The 16728-nt window shown below is 40.0% G+C and overlaps 1 protein-coding gene across 1 annotated transcript in view; it reads left to right on the top strand.

The window, feature by feature from the left end:
• The first annotated feature begins 349 nt into the window (after window positions 1-349).
• Window positions 350-16728, top strand: part of PUM1 (pumilio RNA binding family member 1) — a 126079-nt gene continuing 109700 nt past the window's right edge. Inside the window, exons 1-2 of the mRNA XM_065421820.1 lie at window positions 350-442; window positions 5610-5983. Coding sequence (XP_065277892.1) covers window positions 5621-5983 — 363 coding nt within the window. The 5' untranslated portion in view covers window positions 350-442; window positions 5610-5620. The remainder of the gene's footprint in view (window positions 443-5609; window positions 5984-16728) is intronic.

Raw genomic sequence — 16728 nt, 5'->3', positions numbered from 1 at the left:
GGGGTGTGTGCATATGGCGCCAGGGCGTGTGGACTGGGTGGATGAGCACATCCGGGTGTGTGTTTAGTATTGGGTTCCTCGGCGCTAGCGTTGCACAGATACCCTCTGTCTTGCTCACGGGCATGCGGACGGACTGCCCTGGATCTGGGCTTGTGTTTAACACAGGCAGACGCCCAGGAGAGCTCCTCGGGCTGCAGAGAGGGCCCATGGCCCAGTCTAGCTGAGCCCCCTCACAGGAGCTGATGCTGCCACCCAGCCCCAGCCTGGAGCAGGGACAAGGAGCCTGAGCAGCAAGCAGGGCCTGCCTAGCCATCCCATGATGCATCGCGCCGTCCCAGTCCCCAGTGGGCCGCCATGTTGTCGGAGTGAAAGGCAGGGGGAGAGGCAGCCAGCGAGAGGCCTGGGGGGGGCTGAGATCCAGCTTCATCCTACCGCTCCGCCCGTGAGTATCCGGACCGGATCTGGACTAAATTGGGCCCCACACCCCAGGGGACCAGTCGGTCGGGTCATATTGGGGTTAGGGGCTCGAGGTGGGGGTTGATGCGGCCCTGAAAGGCAGCCCCGGCCGGTCGCTGTGCCTGGGTCTCTCCTCTCGCTCTGTTCCTGTACATGTTTTGGAGTCAGAGCAAGGCCCCTATTGTTATCAAAGGAAGGAGGGAGGGGGAGTGGGGAGGTGCAGGGGCCCCCATAATGTGCCCCGAACCCCTCCACAAACTCCATTAACCCTTATTCTTGGGTCCCTGTGAAGTTGGGGCAATCCCCTGCCCTGATCCTCCTGGGGGAGAAAGAAATCATCCTTATTTTGGGGGGTGCTGGGGGTGGTTTCAAGCTATTTTGGTTTAAAAAAAATAATACCCGACTGGGGGTTCTTCTCGGCATGTAATTCATCGTGTGCATTTTAACCTGGCTGTACGGCGTCGCCGGGGGGGCGGAAGGGGGGTAGGATGGGGGGGAATTCAGTAAATGTGATAAATAGCGTCCAAACCATTCGTACCTTATACACAGTTCAGATTCCCATCAGCAGAAATTGCTGGGAAACTGTGTGTATATATGTTTGTGTGTGTGTGTAATGTATGTAAGATATACCTGGGATTTCTGGAGGTGCATGCATTTAATTCTCAAAAATAAAAAAGTGATCCATTTTTATTGTCATAAGTGTCTCAGTATCCCTACGGTTTGGGTTTTATCTCTGTAATGGTTGGGATTTTTTTGGTAAGCCCTGTTGTTTTTTTGGTGAGTGTGAGACTGTAAGAGAAAGAGAAGGGTCTTTATCCTTCCAAGTGGAAGGGAATAAAACACACACAATACTTTCTGATGTGCTATAAGTATATAGTGCTGTTCTCTCTTAGTCCTTCCTCCTCCTGTAGTATTTGTATTGGATAATTTTTAATTAAGCAGTTTTGTTTTGAAGAGAACAACATTAGAGCTTGTTCTTTACCCCAAACTGAGAGACTCCTGTTTTTATTTTTTTTCTGTTCAGTGCTTAATAACTTTGTTCCAAGTAGAAATTTTATTAAGCAGATCATGAGTAAGGAATTTCCTTTTATTGAGAGGGTGGGCACTTTAGCATTTGTCTTATGACGTGTTTTAATGCTGGTTTAAGAAGTTTAGTTGGTTATCAATTTACCCACTTCCTGCTATGTCTCCTTAGGTTTTAATGAAAATGTGAACTTTTACATTTTTGTAGGCCAGATGCCTCTTAAACAATGGGTAGGCAGCTTTGATTCGTAGTCTAACTTTATGGAAAAATAGAGGCCTTTACAGATTCCTAGTTTAATTTTGCAAAATACATTTCATGTCCATTCCAATTTTTAAAATACTACTGCAAACTTTCTTTCTTTCTTTCTTTTTTTTTTTTAATCAGAGCGCTTGGAGAACAGTTATTGAGTTCTGAATTTATTAGTAGTAGTTATGCTACATGCAGAATACAACTATTTTTGCAGAATACAGCTATTTTTTCTAAGGCCACCACTTCTTGTAGTTAGAATTTGTTTAGCTATGTCCCCAAAGTTACCTTGCTTACAGACAGGAAATTATATGCAGTCTAAACTATGCTATCTTATGGAAATGATAACATAAAACATCTTGTTTACCACCATTTGTGTATGTGTAAGGGGAAAGAAACTTATGTTAATAGTAATTTCACTCTGGCAACCCCTTTTTGTAATGTCCGGTAGAAGGCTGTTTATTTCGTAAATGAATAACACTCATGGGAAACTCTTTACATAAAAAATACAGGAAGACTTTGAAAAGTAAAAGAGATCCAGTAGCTGTAAGACACTTGCAGTGATATGAGTTGCAGCTGCTGGTTAGTTAACCAGTATGTGTTGTGTAGGTGACTTAACATATTTCTGATGCTCTGTATGCTTTGAATGACAGTATTCAGCTGTCTGCTACATTTATCACAACATTTCTATTAAAAACATATCTCAGAACTAAACTTGAACTTCCCATCATGCTCCCTCCCCCCGCCCCGCTTTGCTTTCTTTCAAAATGTCTCCTGTGCCAAGTTTTCTCTTCTGACTTGGGATTGCCTTGTCCATGTTAAATGAAAGAGGAGGTTTCTGAGACTACAGACAGTTGTACAGAATGTAATAATGATGTTATTAGATCTTGACTGGGATTTTCTAGTGTCAAGAGAATAATAATTTATAACACTTTCTCCTCTTCGGTGAGATTTGAGGGAGCAAGTGACAGCCCCTCAGATGTGGGAGAGAGAAAGTTTGATCACCCCTTAACTTCAGGAGTGATGATGGAACCTCTAAAAGGTATTTTATGTAAATATGTAGCAGGCTGAGGCAAAAGGAGGAGCAGGTCACAAACATAGAAAAGGGCAGGTCCCTTCCCCCTTAAAAGCTTTAAAAATCAAGATGCTGCATTTCTCCATATTGTGTGGTGTATCACTTAGGTCATTAAGGGAAGTCCCTCAATTGGGCCACAACTGCCAAACCTTTTATTGTTACTTCTCAACTATGTGTTATTGTCTGTCATGGCCATAATAGAAAATGATGGCATATTAGTTTGTTAGAGCATTTGGAAAGTTTTGTGTAATATGGATGTTTTTAAAAGAAAAATTGAAAGGGGATCACTGCCTCTGAGTGATTAAATACCTGCTAATTTGCACTAATAACTGGGTGGGGAGGGAATGGGCCTGGAGACAACAAAATTTTGTGAATAAGGAAATTAATTTGGATATCAGTGCTGCAAAGATTTATGCACATGCTTAACTTTGTGCTGTGTGTAGTCCCATTGATTTCAGTGGGGATATCCACAGTGCATAAAGTTATTCACATACACCTCTACCTCGATATAACGCTGTCCTCGGGAGCCAAAAAATCTTACCGCGTTATAGGTGAAACCGCGTTATATCGAACTTGCTTTGATCCACCGGAGTGCGCAGCCCCGCCCCCCGGAGCACTGCTTTACCGCGTTCTATCCGAATTCGTGTTCTATCGGGTCACATTATATCGAGGTAGCGGTGTATGTGAATTTTTGAAGGATTGGGACCATGGGGGGTGTGTGTTTTTAAGACTGCCTCACAATGTATTTTTCCATTTATTTTGACAGGAGTTAGTTCAGTTTTAGTTCTTCATAACAATACGCAGAGTACCTAAGTACTTTGCCACCATCATCATAATATGAGTTCCTTACAAGAAATTAATGATAGAAATAATCTTTCTTCTTACCTCTTCTGTAGGAGAGTTTGATTCATTTAGTTTTTATTTGTTTGCTTTGTGTGTGAGTGGGTGTGTGTGTGTAGAACTTACTATAGGAAAGCTAAATAGCGTATGCTGGTAAAAGAGTATCTTGTAAAAATAATAAAGCTTTAGTAATGAGACCTCACTATAGTGCTATATTTGAGAAGTGGAATGAGACTGCCAGGTTTTGTGGTAAGATTTAAAGTGGTGTGCATAAGTGCAAAGTTACCTGTTTCTTTTATTTTTCTAGAGCAATGTAAACTACATTGTAAACTTAAGGAGAGGGGAAAAAATCCTATTACTGAAGTTTCTATATTCAAATTCCTCTAACAGATGAATAAGAGGAAAAAAAAACACTTCAAATTGGTAGGGGAAATCTAGGTGATTTTTGCGCAAAATTAAGATTTTTTGTTTGTTGCCATCTTGCACTCCACTGCAGTTATGAAGTTGTTCCTGGAAGTCACTTGTAGAATTTGACGGTTATTAAAAAGTAGTGTGATGAAAAGAGGAGATAAAGGTTCCCTTCAGAGCCTACAGAGCTGTTTGCAGGTTTGGGTCAAACTTTTCAGTCAAGATATGCTAGGGAGAGCCTTATTATGTATGTGGAAGTTGACTTCCTGCATGATGGTATGCAGTTGTGATGATGATAAATGAGGGGCAAATTCTGCTGTCAATCCATCTTTGTTAACTATTCATGATATTTGTGGGTTTGCAGTTGGGTGACTGAGGGCAATAATTGATATGAAGTTTAGAAGTCAGAGGTCTGTTTAGCATTTTTAATGGTGCTTGAATTTCTTCTGACTTAAATACCTGATTGTATATATTTTTTAATGGGGTGGGAATTACATAAAGAAAAAAAACCCACTTTACCATCAAGGTGTATAGAATCTTCTGTGGTATCACTGTCCGTGTTGGATTATTGATCTTTTTGCTTTCACAAAACAAAAAAGGCTTACCACAGCAGCATGAAATCAGTATTTCATACTCTATCAGAACATTTTGGGGATAGTGACTTATTAACTGATTAGCAATATGATTTACCCACTTATTGTCATAGTATTCAGGTCGCTGTATGGGATGGATTCTCTTTCTGCTTTGTTTGCTATGCTAGATAGTTTCTACAGTCAGAGTTTAGTTTTTTTTCTCTCCCATCAGTAGCTGAATTGAGACTGTCGGCTGATCTAGCTCTGGAACATTCTGTTGGTGTCCCAGTCACTAAGAGGTTAGCTGCTTTTTCTTCAGGGAATCTCCCATAAATATGTGCATATATCTTACTGTCTCATGGCCAAAGCCAGCCTTAGTGTTTGCAACACAGTGCAAGTTATGTTTGGGGCATGACTAATAGCATGTGTACAAATAATATTTTAGGTTTGAATTTGAAAAACTGGCTGACTTAAGTTTTTTTTGTTTATCTAACTATTGGAAGTAATAATCTAGTAGTACTTATTATGGAAATGACAAATTCTGTAGCAGAACTGCCATTAATATAGAAGTTTGTAAACATTGATGTTGTAATTTGAATTCCATTACATTCCCAAGGTTTTTCTCCCCCAGAAGTTTTCAGTGCTCAATTTTAGAGTAGATTGAGACAAAATTTTAGTGTGCTGACCACACAAGAAATTTCACTTGCACAACTTGGTGGTCTGATTCCAAGAATAGGCAACTGTAGATATCTTAGCTGTGTTGGCAGCATCCTGTAGAATTAACTGTCGTTTTGGCTGGTGTGTATTTTTAATATATTTTACTGAAATGAAGTTTGTTAAATTTAGCTTTCTGAGATATGGGTCAGACGTGACTAACAGGAAAGCATAAACGTGTCAAAAGAAGTAAAGATTTTGTTCTTGATGTAGGCAGTGTGCGCTTAATCAGTTATTAAAATGATTAAACATTGAAAAACCTGTGTCTCCTTAGGTGTTGGTGGAATGAGCGTTGCGTGTGTTTTGAAGAGAAAAGCAGTGCTCTGGCAGGACTCGTTCAGCCCCCACCTGAAGCAGCACCCACAAGATACAGCTAATCCCAACATGCCTGTTGTTTTGACATCTGGAACAGGGTCCCAGACTCAGCAACAGCCAGCTGCAAATCAAGCGCTTGCAGCAGGGACACACTCCAGTCCTGTCCCTGGATCCATAGGAGTTGCAGGCCGCTCTCAGGACGACGCTATGGTGGATTACTTCTTTCAGAGGCAGCATGGTGAGCAGCTTGGGGGAGGAGGAAGTGGTGGAGGCGGCTATAATAACAGCAAACATCGCTGGCCTACTGGGGATAACATTCATGCAGAACATCAGGTAATAACAAAAAAAAAGTTCAATATTTCAGACTGAATACATGAACAAATCATGCTAGGATTGCTGCTTTAATGAACCTTCTTAAAGCTTAAGCTGGTTATTGTGTGATTTGGATGGTATCAACGAGACTTCTTTCTTTCTTTTCAGAATTTTAATGCCTCACTAGTTATAAATGAAATGTTTTCTCACTGTTGATGATGTTGAACTGGAAATCCCACTGTACTCTGTGATGGTAGTTAAAATGAATCTGTTTGCAAAATGCATCAGTCCTCTTTATTGATTTTTGTATGTGTGAACCAGTTTAGCGTTGTTTGTTGCTTCTTATCAAACCTGATGCTGTGGTTACATTATTTTTTATGTAACGGTATTACAAAACTGTGTTGTCCTTTAAAGCATGTAGGAATGGTGAAAGCTTCACACTCTAATACTGAAATGCACACAGTTCTGGTACTTGTCCGCAGCACAAGGAGAAGTGAGGGAAGGGGGCTGGGCATGGTTAATTGAATGAGGAAGAAAGCAGTTTATAAAAAACAGTTGTTTCTCCGTGTGCTAAGGAACAGAACTTCGCTTTCACATGTATTTTATGTCCTCAAGAATAATGGGATACTTCTACTGTGCATATAAATGAAGAAAGAGAAGACAGACTGTAACTGTTAACCAAAAGTATGGTTTAAATCACAGTATTATCTTGTATGCTGGGGCTTAAACAAGTGCATGTAAACAAGTACTTGTTTAGCTATCTGATTGTGACATGTAGGTAACTCTTCAAGTACAGGGATGATCTAAAAAACCTGCTTCCGCTAATAAGGGAGATACAGAAACAGCATTTAGAGGTAAGCATGTTTTTTGAAGTCAGTGGTTCCCAGAAATCTCTTAAAAGCAGTAGGAACAAAGCTTCTGTGACCTCATTAAAACCTCAGCATTGCTTACATAGCATTTTGGTTTTCTGTCAAAATAGAAAAAAAGTTAGTGTTTTAAATTATGATTGTTTAAATTCACTATTTAAAGGAACACAGACAATTAGTGGCATGGCCAAAATTTGACTTAATATTCCACTTGTTATAAATCGGTGTGATACCACCTCTACTCTAAAGAGCTAATTTATTTAAAAGTGAATTACCCTTTCACAAAGTTTGAAAAATAAACCAGAAATTAACCCCACCTCCCTCCAAAAAAGTGTTCTGCTTTCTCCACAGGGCTGTTTAACAAGTAAACACTATGCTGAGAATTATGCAATTTGAGTAATATCAGCACATGCATAAACAAAGAACAGCATTAATTTCGGTTCCCTAAGAAGCATAGGATGAAATCCAGAATGTGAAACAGACCTAGGAAAAAAGTTGGCAGTGTCTTTAAACTTATTTTTAAGAAATATTATGCCTAATTATTTCCCCCATGCAAATACAGTATTTAGCTAAAATGTGCTTCAAGTAAAACGATGGGTTGGATTCCTGTCTGGAATGACTGCCATTCGTTTGTTTTAAAAAAATCTTCTAACTGAAGATTTGAGTAATATTAAAAGTTGTATTCCAGCTTTATCTGTTGAAAGATTTAACTAAATCTTTGACTTAGGTAATGTAGGTCAGAGGACGATTCGTAAAATATTTTAAAAGTTGATAAGATCTCTAAAATTGGCTGCTATTAAGTGATAATCAGTAGGCACCAAACACTGGTTAGGCATTGGTGGGGGTGGCATTGGGATATTTTGTGTGAGGATGGCTTTGTCATTCTGAAATGCACAAATGAGCAAAATTCTCAATCCCTGCCCCCCAAAAGGAAGCAACGCCACCATAGATGGTAGAAAATTGCAGGTATAAAAAAAATTATATCCTGCAGTGTCTAGGTGTTTGCAATCTTTACTGCATTCTTTAGTAGTCTGTAAACTTTTAAGCTTGTGATTTAAAAAAAAATAATACAAATTTGACCTGTTTCAACTGTTTCAAAGACTTATTACACTGTCCGCAAATATACTACTGCTGTTCTTTTGCAGAAAACTCTTGAGTTAAATAACTGCACATGTAACACCTTATTGAAAAATATGTCGCCTGAAAATCTAGTTGGGGCTGTTTTAATTTTTTTTTAGCATTTATGTGTAGGGTTTTTGTTTGGTTTTGTTTTAAATCCCTAACATGAGGATATTAAATGCAAATATAATCTGACATTAAGGCTGCCATTTAGTATCACAAAGTCAGGAAATATACAGCAGTATCAGTTTAGCGGTTTTGCAAGTATATAGCATTTTTTCTGTTTTTTCATGGTAATAGTGTAGCTTCAAATATTACTGCGGTGATGTATATGCTTTACAATACTCACCTTAACACATTTCATTTTGTTATGACCATAGCTGTTTAGTTTCCTAATATTGTGGTTTCAACTGTGCAGACTTAATGTTACGTTAACCGATTTTTGCATTCAGCATATCCTTTTTGAATTAAATGAAATTAAAGGTCAGTTTAAGGCCATCGTTATGGTATGGGACAGTGGCCTGTGTTGACTTGTTTTGCACCTTATACGCCAGTGATTTCCTGAATGTTCTAAGTTGTATGACTTTTGTCATTTCTTCCCCTCTTGGGTTCTGATCTTGTAAGATGTTCCATGTGGGTACAAGTGTCTGCCAACATGCGCCCGCAGGATCAGTGCCTTAGTCCTGTATATATCATCTTGGGTCATGGGTCACTCACTTTTAAGGAGGTGGAAGGAGAATATCTGGGTTCCAGGTTGGAGGTATTAAGTTCTCATAAGATGGTTTGCAGATGACTTGAAAAATAGGAACAGGCTGATAATGGACAGTAAAGGATTAAAAATTAGGACAGTGTTTAAACCCCAAATTTGTATTGAACAAATAAAACGCCCACCTTGTGTACTATCTTTCCCCTCCTCTTTTGTTCTTTATGGTATCTATTTAGGGCCGGAGTCCGCACCCTTAAATCTCGCTGCAGTCAATCGGAATTGAAGGGTGCTGAGCACCCTATGGATCAGGTTTTCAGATTTGTAACGTCTTTGAAGCGGGGACCATCTGGCTCAGTTTGGGCTGTGTATCCATATCTGCAAGTGGTATGGGGCTTGTGCTGCAGACGCTAAAGTGGAGGGCGGTGCCGGGCATCAAGTGAGAAAATCAGTGGTAGCGGAAGGTCGTACAGGTTAATTATGCGTTGATACAGTTTAGTGTGAAATGTGCAGGGTTTAGGAGATTGTAGCTAAAGGTGGGAAGATTTTTATATTTTTTTTAAATGGCTGCTTCCTAATCCCTTTTCCTGTGTCTTCATGTCAACTGTTCAGACGTAACCTATTGTGAGCACTTTGGGGCTGGGAGCTCTCTCTCTCTCTGGCACTGAAGACACTTATGCAAATTCAATAAATAAAATTTCAGCCTGTATTACTACAATGGTTATATATCACGTGTGTTAAAGTAAATGTACAATGTGCTTGCTTTTCATTGTTTACCATGTTTTTATTTTTTCTCCTGTCTGCTGCTGCTGTTTCCTCCTTGGAATGACAGCTGTAAAGAATTCAAATGGTGGATGGCTTTGACAGGTGTAACCGAAGAACACATTTCTGAATGCTCCAAAAGAAGCAGACAGTGTCATCCTATTCCAAACAATAACCTTCAAAATGGGAGGAAAAACTGTGTCTTCGCTCAGTTGCTACTTTATATATAGTTTTTTCTAACCTTTCCTCTCTCCTCTTCAGAAAAAAGATCTCAGTTTTTCTGGTTAGTAAAAATTTTATCAACCAAGACCCCATTCTCATCTTGGTTAATCCGGTGCATGTGGTGTATTTTATAAATCCAGTACTGCTGTTGTGTACAGATACTGACGTAACTGATTTTGAAGGATTCCTGATCTCAAATTTCCCCCCCAAGTAATGGAATGTGTCCACGCTCCTCACCCCCACTAATAGCCAAGGCTTCAGCAGCAGCAGAGTGTGTGCTGAAGGTGGAGCTGGGGATGGGACTGGCCATGGGGGAGGAGCTGGGGTTAGAGACGGAGTTGGTCTGGGGGCAGAGAGGAAGTGAGGGCAGAGCTGGGCCTGTGGGCAGAGCAGGACTGAGGGCTGAACAGGTTTGGGGGAGAAGTGAGGCTGGTGGTGGAGCTCCCTCCCCACCCACCAGGGGGGCTGGCTTCAGCCCCGCTATGCGCCCCCCTCAATGTTCCTCCGTGCCCCCATAGGGGGACTCGCCTCCACAGTTTGGGGACCACTGCACTATAGGTTGATTTCCTAAAAACCTGAAGGGTCTAGACATAACTACAAAACAAGTATCTTTTTGTCTTTAAAATTTAATGGAGTCTATTTGCTGGCAAGGTCTGCCCTGCCAATATAGTTAACCCCTAAACAGGAAAAGGATGAAAGTTCAATGCGTATTCTATGTCCGTTTACTCTTTAGGCTATCTGCCCAGATTGCTGTTGTGATGGTGTTTTTTATTATGGCACTTATCCAGAAAAAACTGAATTGAGACCAGTAACTCATTTCACATAGGTCACTAAACAGTTATCACATAGGAGTTCTGATGACTAGAAGCCTAGTCTTTATTTGGTCTGATGCTGAAAGACCACGCATCTTATTACAGATCCCTGGGGCCACCAAGTCCCACTACAAAAAAGGCACTTGGCTTATAGATCTTGGAAGAGTTACCTTTAACACTTAACAAAAACTAAGAAAAGCTTGTCCCCCCTTTCCCCCCCGCCCCCCATTGCACACAGATGTTACAGGGAAATGAGGCATTGACTATGATCTTTCCACATTTCAGTCAAGTGTCGCTGTTCCGTAAAATTCAGTGATATCCCCTTCTAAATTACAGTAAATGCAGGACTTTTTTTGTGTCCAAATTGCAGTAAATGAGTAATACGGGAGTCTGTCATGGTTTGAAGATGTGAGAACAATTTTTAGGAATTTACTTTCGTTGCGAGCATCTCTAATTAGCTAATAATCCCTGTAGCGTTCTACTGTCCCTAGTTATCTCCTCACATCTGAGGAATTATCCATACACTCAATAAGAGAAATATAGTGAGAGTGGTAGGGTGAGGATTTGAGTTCATTTCGGGTTTTGTCTCTGTGACGTGGTAGTCCTCTGAACGGGGAGCACTGAACTTCTTAATCAATACTGTACATTTAACTGGGCATAGAATCCAGTTCTTCTGACACCTCACCTCTCCCCAAATCCGCTATTTAAAACATGCGGCCTCCCTACTATGTTTCACTACCACATGAAGGGCTGGGTTTGGTTCTCGGGATGGCAAACAACATGGTCAAGGCTTGCTTAAGGAGAGGATCATCTCCTCTTTCTCTCAAACAACCTGGGAAGCCAAGCAGAGACAGGCTCCAGTGTTGCTCCAAAGGAAGTCCTGTTTAATTGTAAGGTATTTCGGCCAGAGACTCAATCTATTTTTGGAAAGCACCTAGCAGAGTTTCGGTGCTACTGCAATCTGGCCCTCATTGCCAAGGAGAGTCACTGCAGCTTGAGGCAAGAAAGAAATCCTGTGACAGCACATACAATATTCAGTTGTTTGCATATTTAATATCTGTAGCCTTATTCCATGGAATAGTCTTTCAAATGAATGGAATTTCCATTTGTATTTCCATGTACTTTCATGGTAAGCACAATAGCTGGGTGTATGTTAGCAGTGAAATAGTTGCCAGTGTTACCATTTAAACTACTTGGCTGCGAAGTTAACACTGTGTTGAAATGAATGCTTGAAATCAGAATATATCATCTTCTGTAGAAAACCTTAATCTGCAGGGAACGGCTAGTTTGTCAGGATTTGTTGATTTTTGTTTTTTGTTTTTGAGTCTGTAAATTTATATTGTCTCTGCTAACAAATCCATTACAAGGTACCTAGCTTTAATTCACATAGCACACCTGATCACTTGTGCAGTCTTTATGATTTCATTATATGGTACCATATTCTTTTAATCTACTTGACTCATGCTTGCCCAGGAAGAACAAAAATATGCTTTTACATCAACTGATCTTGAAGTTAAATACTCTGCACAGACTTAAGATGCTGGTTTTTTGCTTATTTTAATTTGTGGGGTGTGTGAAGGGATATGTTCTAGTAGTTCTATAAAATCAAAGTAAAAAACTATTATTAGCTAACCAAAAACAGCAGTTTAACAAGACTGTCTGTCTTAAGTATTTCCATAACCATTAACCATCTTGGCTAAATGCCATGTAAAATGTTAGCCAGTCTGTAATTTTAATAGCATTTTGCTTCAAATACTAATGGTGGTAGCAGTTCTAATTATGAATTCTTTACTACAAAAATAGTAGTTAAAGCTTTTAATCCTGTCTGATACTTGTGACTTTACATTCTTTCTCTCCTGACTATTGTTATAGAAGAGGACTAAAAATAGTACAGTAATTAGTAGTTGGAACAATATATTTTAACCCTGGCACCTAATTGTCATTGGCAAGCCTGTATGGAGCTTTTTTTTGTTTGTTTGTTACAAATTGGTAAACGTTGTCTCTAGTATTGTATATAGCATCTCATGTATGTTACAGGCAAGACAAAAAGAGATGCAAGTCAAAATCTCCTCCAGACTAACTAATAAGAGCAGTTGGCTGCTGCCTATAAACCTTAACAAAGGGTTAACTTGAAAATGTTCTTGTTTCAAAAGGTTTGTAAACCCACCTTCTTTATATCCTAAAACAGTTACCATGAACAATTCAGACCGCTCCACTGTGTGACGTTACCTTTCATTCCTGGGGATTAAAAAAGAGATTTAGTTGCATAGTCCAACAATCAGACTCAACATTTTCATATTATTTGACCTTGCTCTCGTAATACTGACAACTTTAAATTTTCAGTACACCTCTACCCCGATATAACGCGACCCGATATAACACGAATTCAGATATAACGCGGTAAAGCAGTGCTCCGCGGGGGGCAGGGCGGGGCTGCGCACTCCGGTGGATCAAAGCAAGTTCGATATAACGCGGTTTCACCTATAACGCGGTAAGATTTTTTGGCTCTCGAAGACAGCGTTATATCGAGGTAGAGGTGTATATGCTACAATTTGAGAAGTGTGTATAAGTTTTTCTACTTTAAAAATTCAGCAAATTAAAAAAAAAATGTAATGTTTGAGATATCCCATATGTAAATTTCACAAGATACTTGGATAGTGTGGTGATGGTCATACAAATGCATATAGGTAAAAAGTAAGCAGTATTAGGGAGACTGTTTCTTGGAGTGAGCATCTGTGGTGTAATCACACAAGCAGAAGTAAGTGAGAAGGCCAAACTCAAGTGCCTCCAAGTCTTAAAATAAACTACTAATCATAAAAACAGAAATCAAATACTTTATCTAGCTAGACAGATAACAGAAGGACTCTTACTTTCCACACTTTACTCTTTACTTTATTACTTTCCAGGAATAAAAAATAGAAAACTGGTGCTACAGTTTATTCCAATGCTGAAGATAGACTATTTATGTAGCACCAAAAAGTGTACTTAAGACACAAGGGATGTATTCCTGGCCCCCCTGACTTCAATGGGAGTTTTGCCATTGATTGTTGTTGGGCCAGGATTTCACCTGAGGTGGTTGCCCTGATGAATCTACTGTGTCTGGTCTTGAACCTGCCAAGCAATCTGTATGAGTGGACTACCAAGCTTGTGTAAAGCCTCACTGAAATCAGTGGAACTCTCTCCATCTTTTCAAGATTGGGGCCAATATCAGCAATGATTCACGAAAGAACATATCAATTGGAGTTGTAATTCAGATTGATTGCTGTGAGCGGCCAAGTGATGCAAGGCCCTATGCTCAACTCCATGGCATTTCTCTGTTGGATGTAACAAAGAACTGGTTTATGGCAGCCATTAATGACTTCCAGCATAACAGTATCCCTATCTCTCCTCCCAATGCAGTTTAAAATCATAGAAATGTAGGGCTGGAAGGGATCTCGAGAGGCCATCCAGTCCAGCCTCCTGCACTCAGTCAAGACCAAATAAACCTCCTAGACTATTCCTGACAGGTGTTTGTCCAACCTATTCTTAAAAACCTCCAATGATGGGGCTTCTACAGCCTCCCTTGGAAGCCTATTCCAGAGTTTAACTAACCATATCGATAGAAAGTTTTTCTTAATATTTAACCTAAATCTCCCTTGCTGCGGGTTAAGTCCATTGCTACTTGGCCTACCTTCAGTGGACGTGGAGAACAATTGATCACCATCCAGTTTATAACAGCCCCTACTTTATTTGAAGATTATCAAGGCCCCCCCCCCTTCACTTTTCTTCCCTCAAGGCTAAACATGCTCAGTTTCTTAACCTTGCCTTACAGATCAAGTTTTCGAAACCTTTTAGGTGCCCAGTATTGGCACTAGTGCTGAGTAAAGCGGGACAGTTACCTCCCATGTCTTGCATACAACACACCTGTTAATACACCTCAGAATAAGATTGGCCTTTTTTGCAACTGCATTAGATTGTTGACTCCTATTCAATTTCTGATCCAGATTCTTTTCAGCACTACCACCACCTATCTGGTTATTCCCCATGTTGTAATTGTGTGTTGGATTTTTTTTTTCTTCCTAAGTAAAGTATTTTGCACTTGTTGAATTTCATCTTGTTGATTTAAGACCAGTTCCCTAATTTGTCAAGGTCACTTTGGATTCTGATCCTGTCCTTAAAAGTGCTTGCAACCCCTCCCAGCTTGGTGTCATCTGCAGATTTTATAAGCATATTCTCCACTCCATTATCCAAGACACTTATGAAAATACTAATACCAGATCCAGGACTGACACCTGAGGGGCTACACTAGATGCGCCCTCCCAGTGAACCATTGGTAACTGCTCTTTGCGTGTGGTCTTTCAACCATCATGCACCCACTTTATAGTAATTCACCTGGACCACATTTCCCTAGTTTGCTTATGACACTGTCATGTGGGTTTGTGTCAAAAGCCTTAATACAATTGAAATATTACAGCTATTGTCCCCCCCCCCCCCCCCCCCCATCCACAAGGCCAGTAACCCTCTCAAAGAAGGAAATTAGGTTGGTTTGTCATGATTTGTTCTTGGCAAATCTATGCTGTCTATTCCTTAACCCTGTTATCCTCTAAGTGCTTATTCAATAACTTGTTCCAGTATTTTCCAGGTACTAAAGTTAGGCTGATTGGTCTATAATTCCCTGGTCCTCTTTGTTTCCCTTGTTAAAGATAGGTACTATGTTTATCCTTCTCCAGTCTTCTGGGACTTCACCTGCCCTGCATGAGTTCTCAAAGATAATAGCTGACAGTTCTGAGATTGCTTCAACTAGTTCCTTAATTACTCTAGGACAGATTTCATCAGGCCCTGCTGACTTGAATAAATCTAACTTATCTAAATATTCTTTAACCTGTCCTTTCCCTATTTTTGGCTTGTGTTCCTTCCCTCTTGTTTATTAATTGTGTGGCATATCTGGTCACTTTTAACTTTTTTAGTGGAGACTGAAGCAAAATAGGTATTAAAGACCTCAGCCTTCTTGATGTCATCAGTTATTAGCTCTCCTTCCACTACGCTTTCCTTAGTCTTTCTTTTGTGCCTAATGTATTTAAAGAATCTCGTATTATTGCCTTTTATGTCCCTTGCTATGTATAACTCATTTTTTGCCTTTATCCTTTCAGTTTTTTGTTTCTACGTACTTGTGCTATACTTTTGTACTCTTCCTTAGCAATTCATCCATGTTTACACTTTTTTGTAGGATTCTTTTTTGATTTTCAGGTCATTAAAGAGCTCCTGAGGGAGTTATATTGGCATCTTTCGCATCGTTATAGTTTGCATTTATTCCTTTCGTACTGTTTTCTTGAGAAACTGCAAATTGACACCCCGAATGACTTTTCACTCTAGCAGAAAGAAGATAAATAAGAATGGTGGGAGGAAGGGGAAATGAGGGCAGAAAGAAGGGAATGGGGGTGCACACAAAGTACCGTGGAGGGGGATTCAGACAGTACCCCTATTGGGGAGTTTGCAGGAAGTCCCTGAAATAGAGGGGGATAGGAGGGTCACACACAAGGAGCTTGTGTGTGTGGCAGGGGGTGGTGGGAATGAAGCAGCCCCTGGTGTGTGCAATGAACTTGGCTTACAGCAACTACACAGTGAGACCCTCTAGTTTAGATGATCCTTGGATGCTCTGTTTAACGCAACATCAGTTAGTGGAAATAGATGACAGTTTAAGTCCCGTTCAGACATCCTTATCACTAGTAAATGCAGAAATTTGTTCTGTCATTTAATATCCTCCACCACCAAAGAAAAAACAAACCCTGAAGCTCCCCAGTGCTAATAGGAAAAGAATAATACATAAAATTCTTCAAGAAGATCTAATATTTATTTATGAAGCAAAATGTCTGTACTAGGACTTCCAGGAAAGAAAAAAATTCTTTGACTCTCAAGGTGTGTGTTTTTTTTTTTTTAACTCCTCCCCCCTCCCCCCCTCCCCCCCCAAAAAAATAAATAAAAGTGTAAGGTCCACTCCTAGTCATTTGGAAATGCAAAAGTGGCTAGCAGTGTGTCTGGCATGATGGAAACATTCCTGTTGTGAAGGGAGAAGTTCATCAAATGCGGCCTGAGGGAGTTTGGATGAAGTTAGACTTTCTGGTGGTTTTACCACTTGCCTGTCTGGGAGAAAATAAATCCTACATAAATTACAATTCTTTAAGGTTTAATACGGTCTTTAATATCTTAAAAGACACTTAAGGATCACATGTCTTCGTAAATGAGACTTGGTATCATACTGCACTACTTTTAAATGAAATTCATATGAAGAGACTGAAGCATCCA

The sequence above is a fragment of the Emys orbicularis genome, chromosome 23 (genome assembly GCF_028017835.1).
Source record: "Emys orbicularis isolate rEmyOrb1 chromosome 23, rEmyOrb1.hap1, whole genome shotgun sequence".
NCBI lineage: Eukaryota > Metazoa > Chordata > Testudines > Emydidae > Emys > Emys orbicularis.
This window is presented reverse-complemented; position numbering and strand designations above follow the sequence as displayed.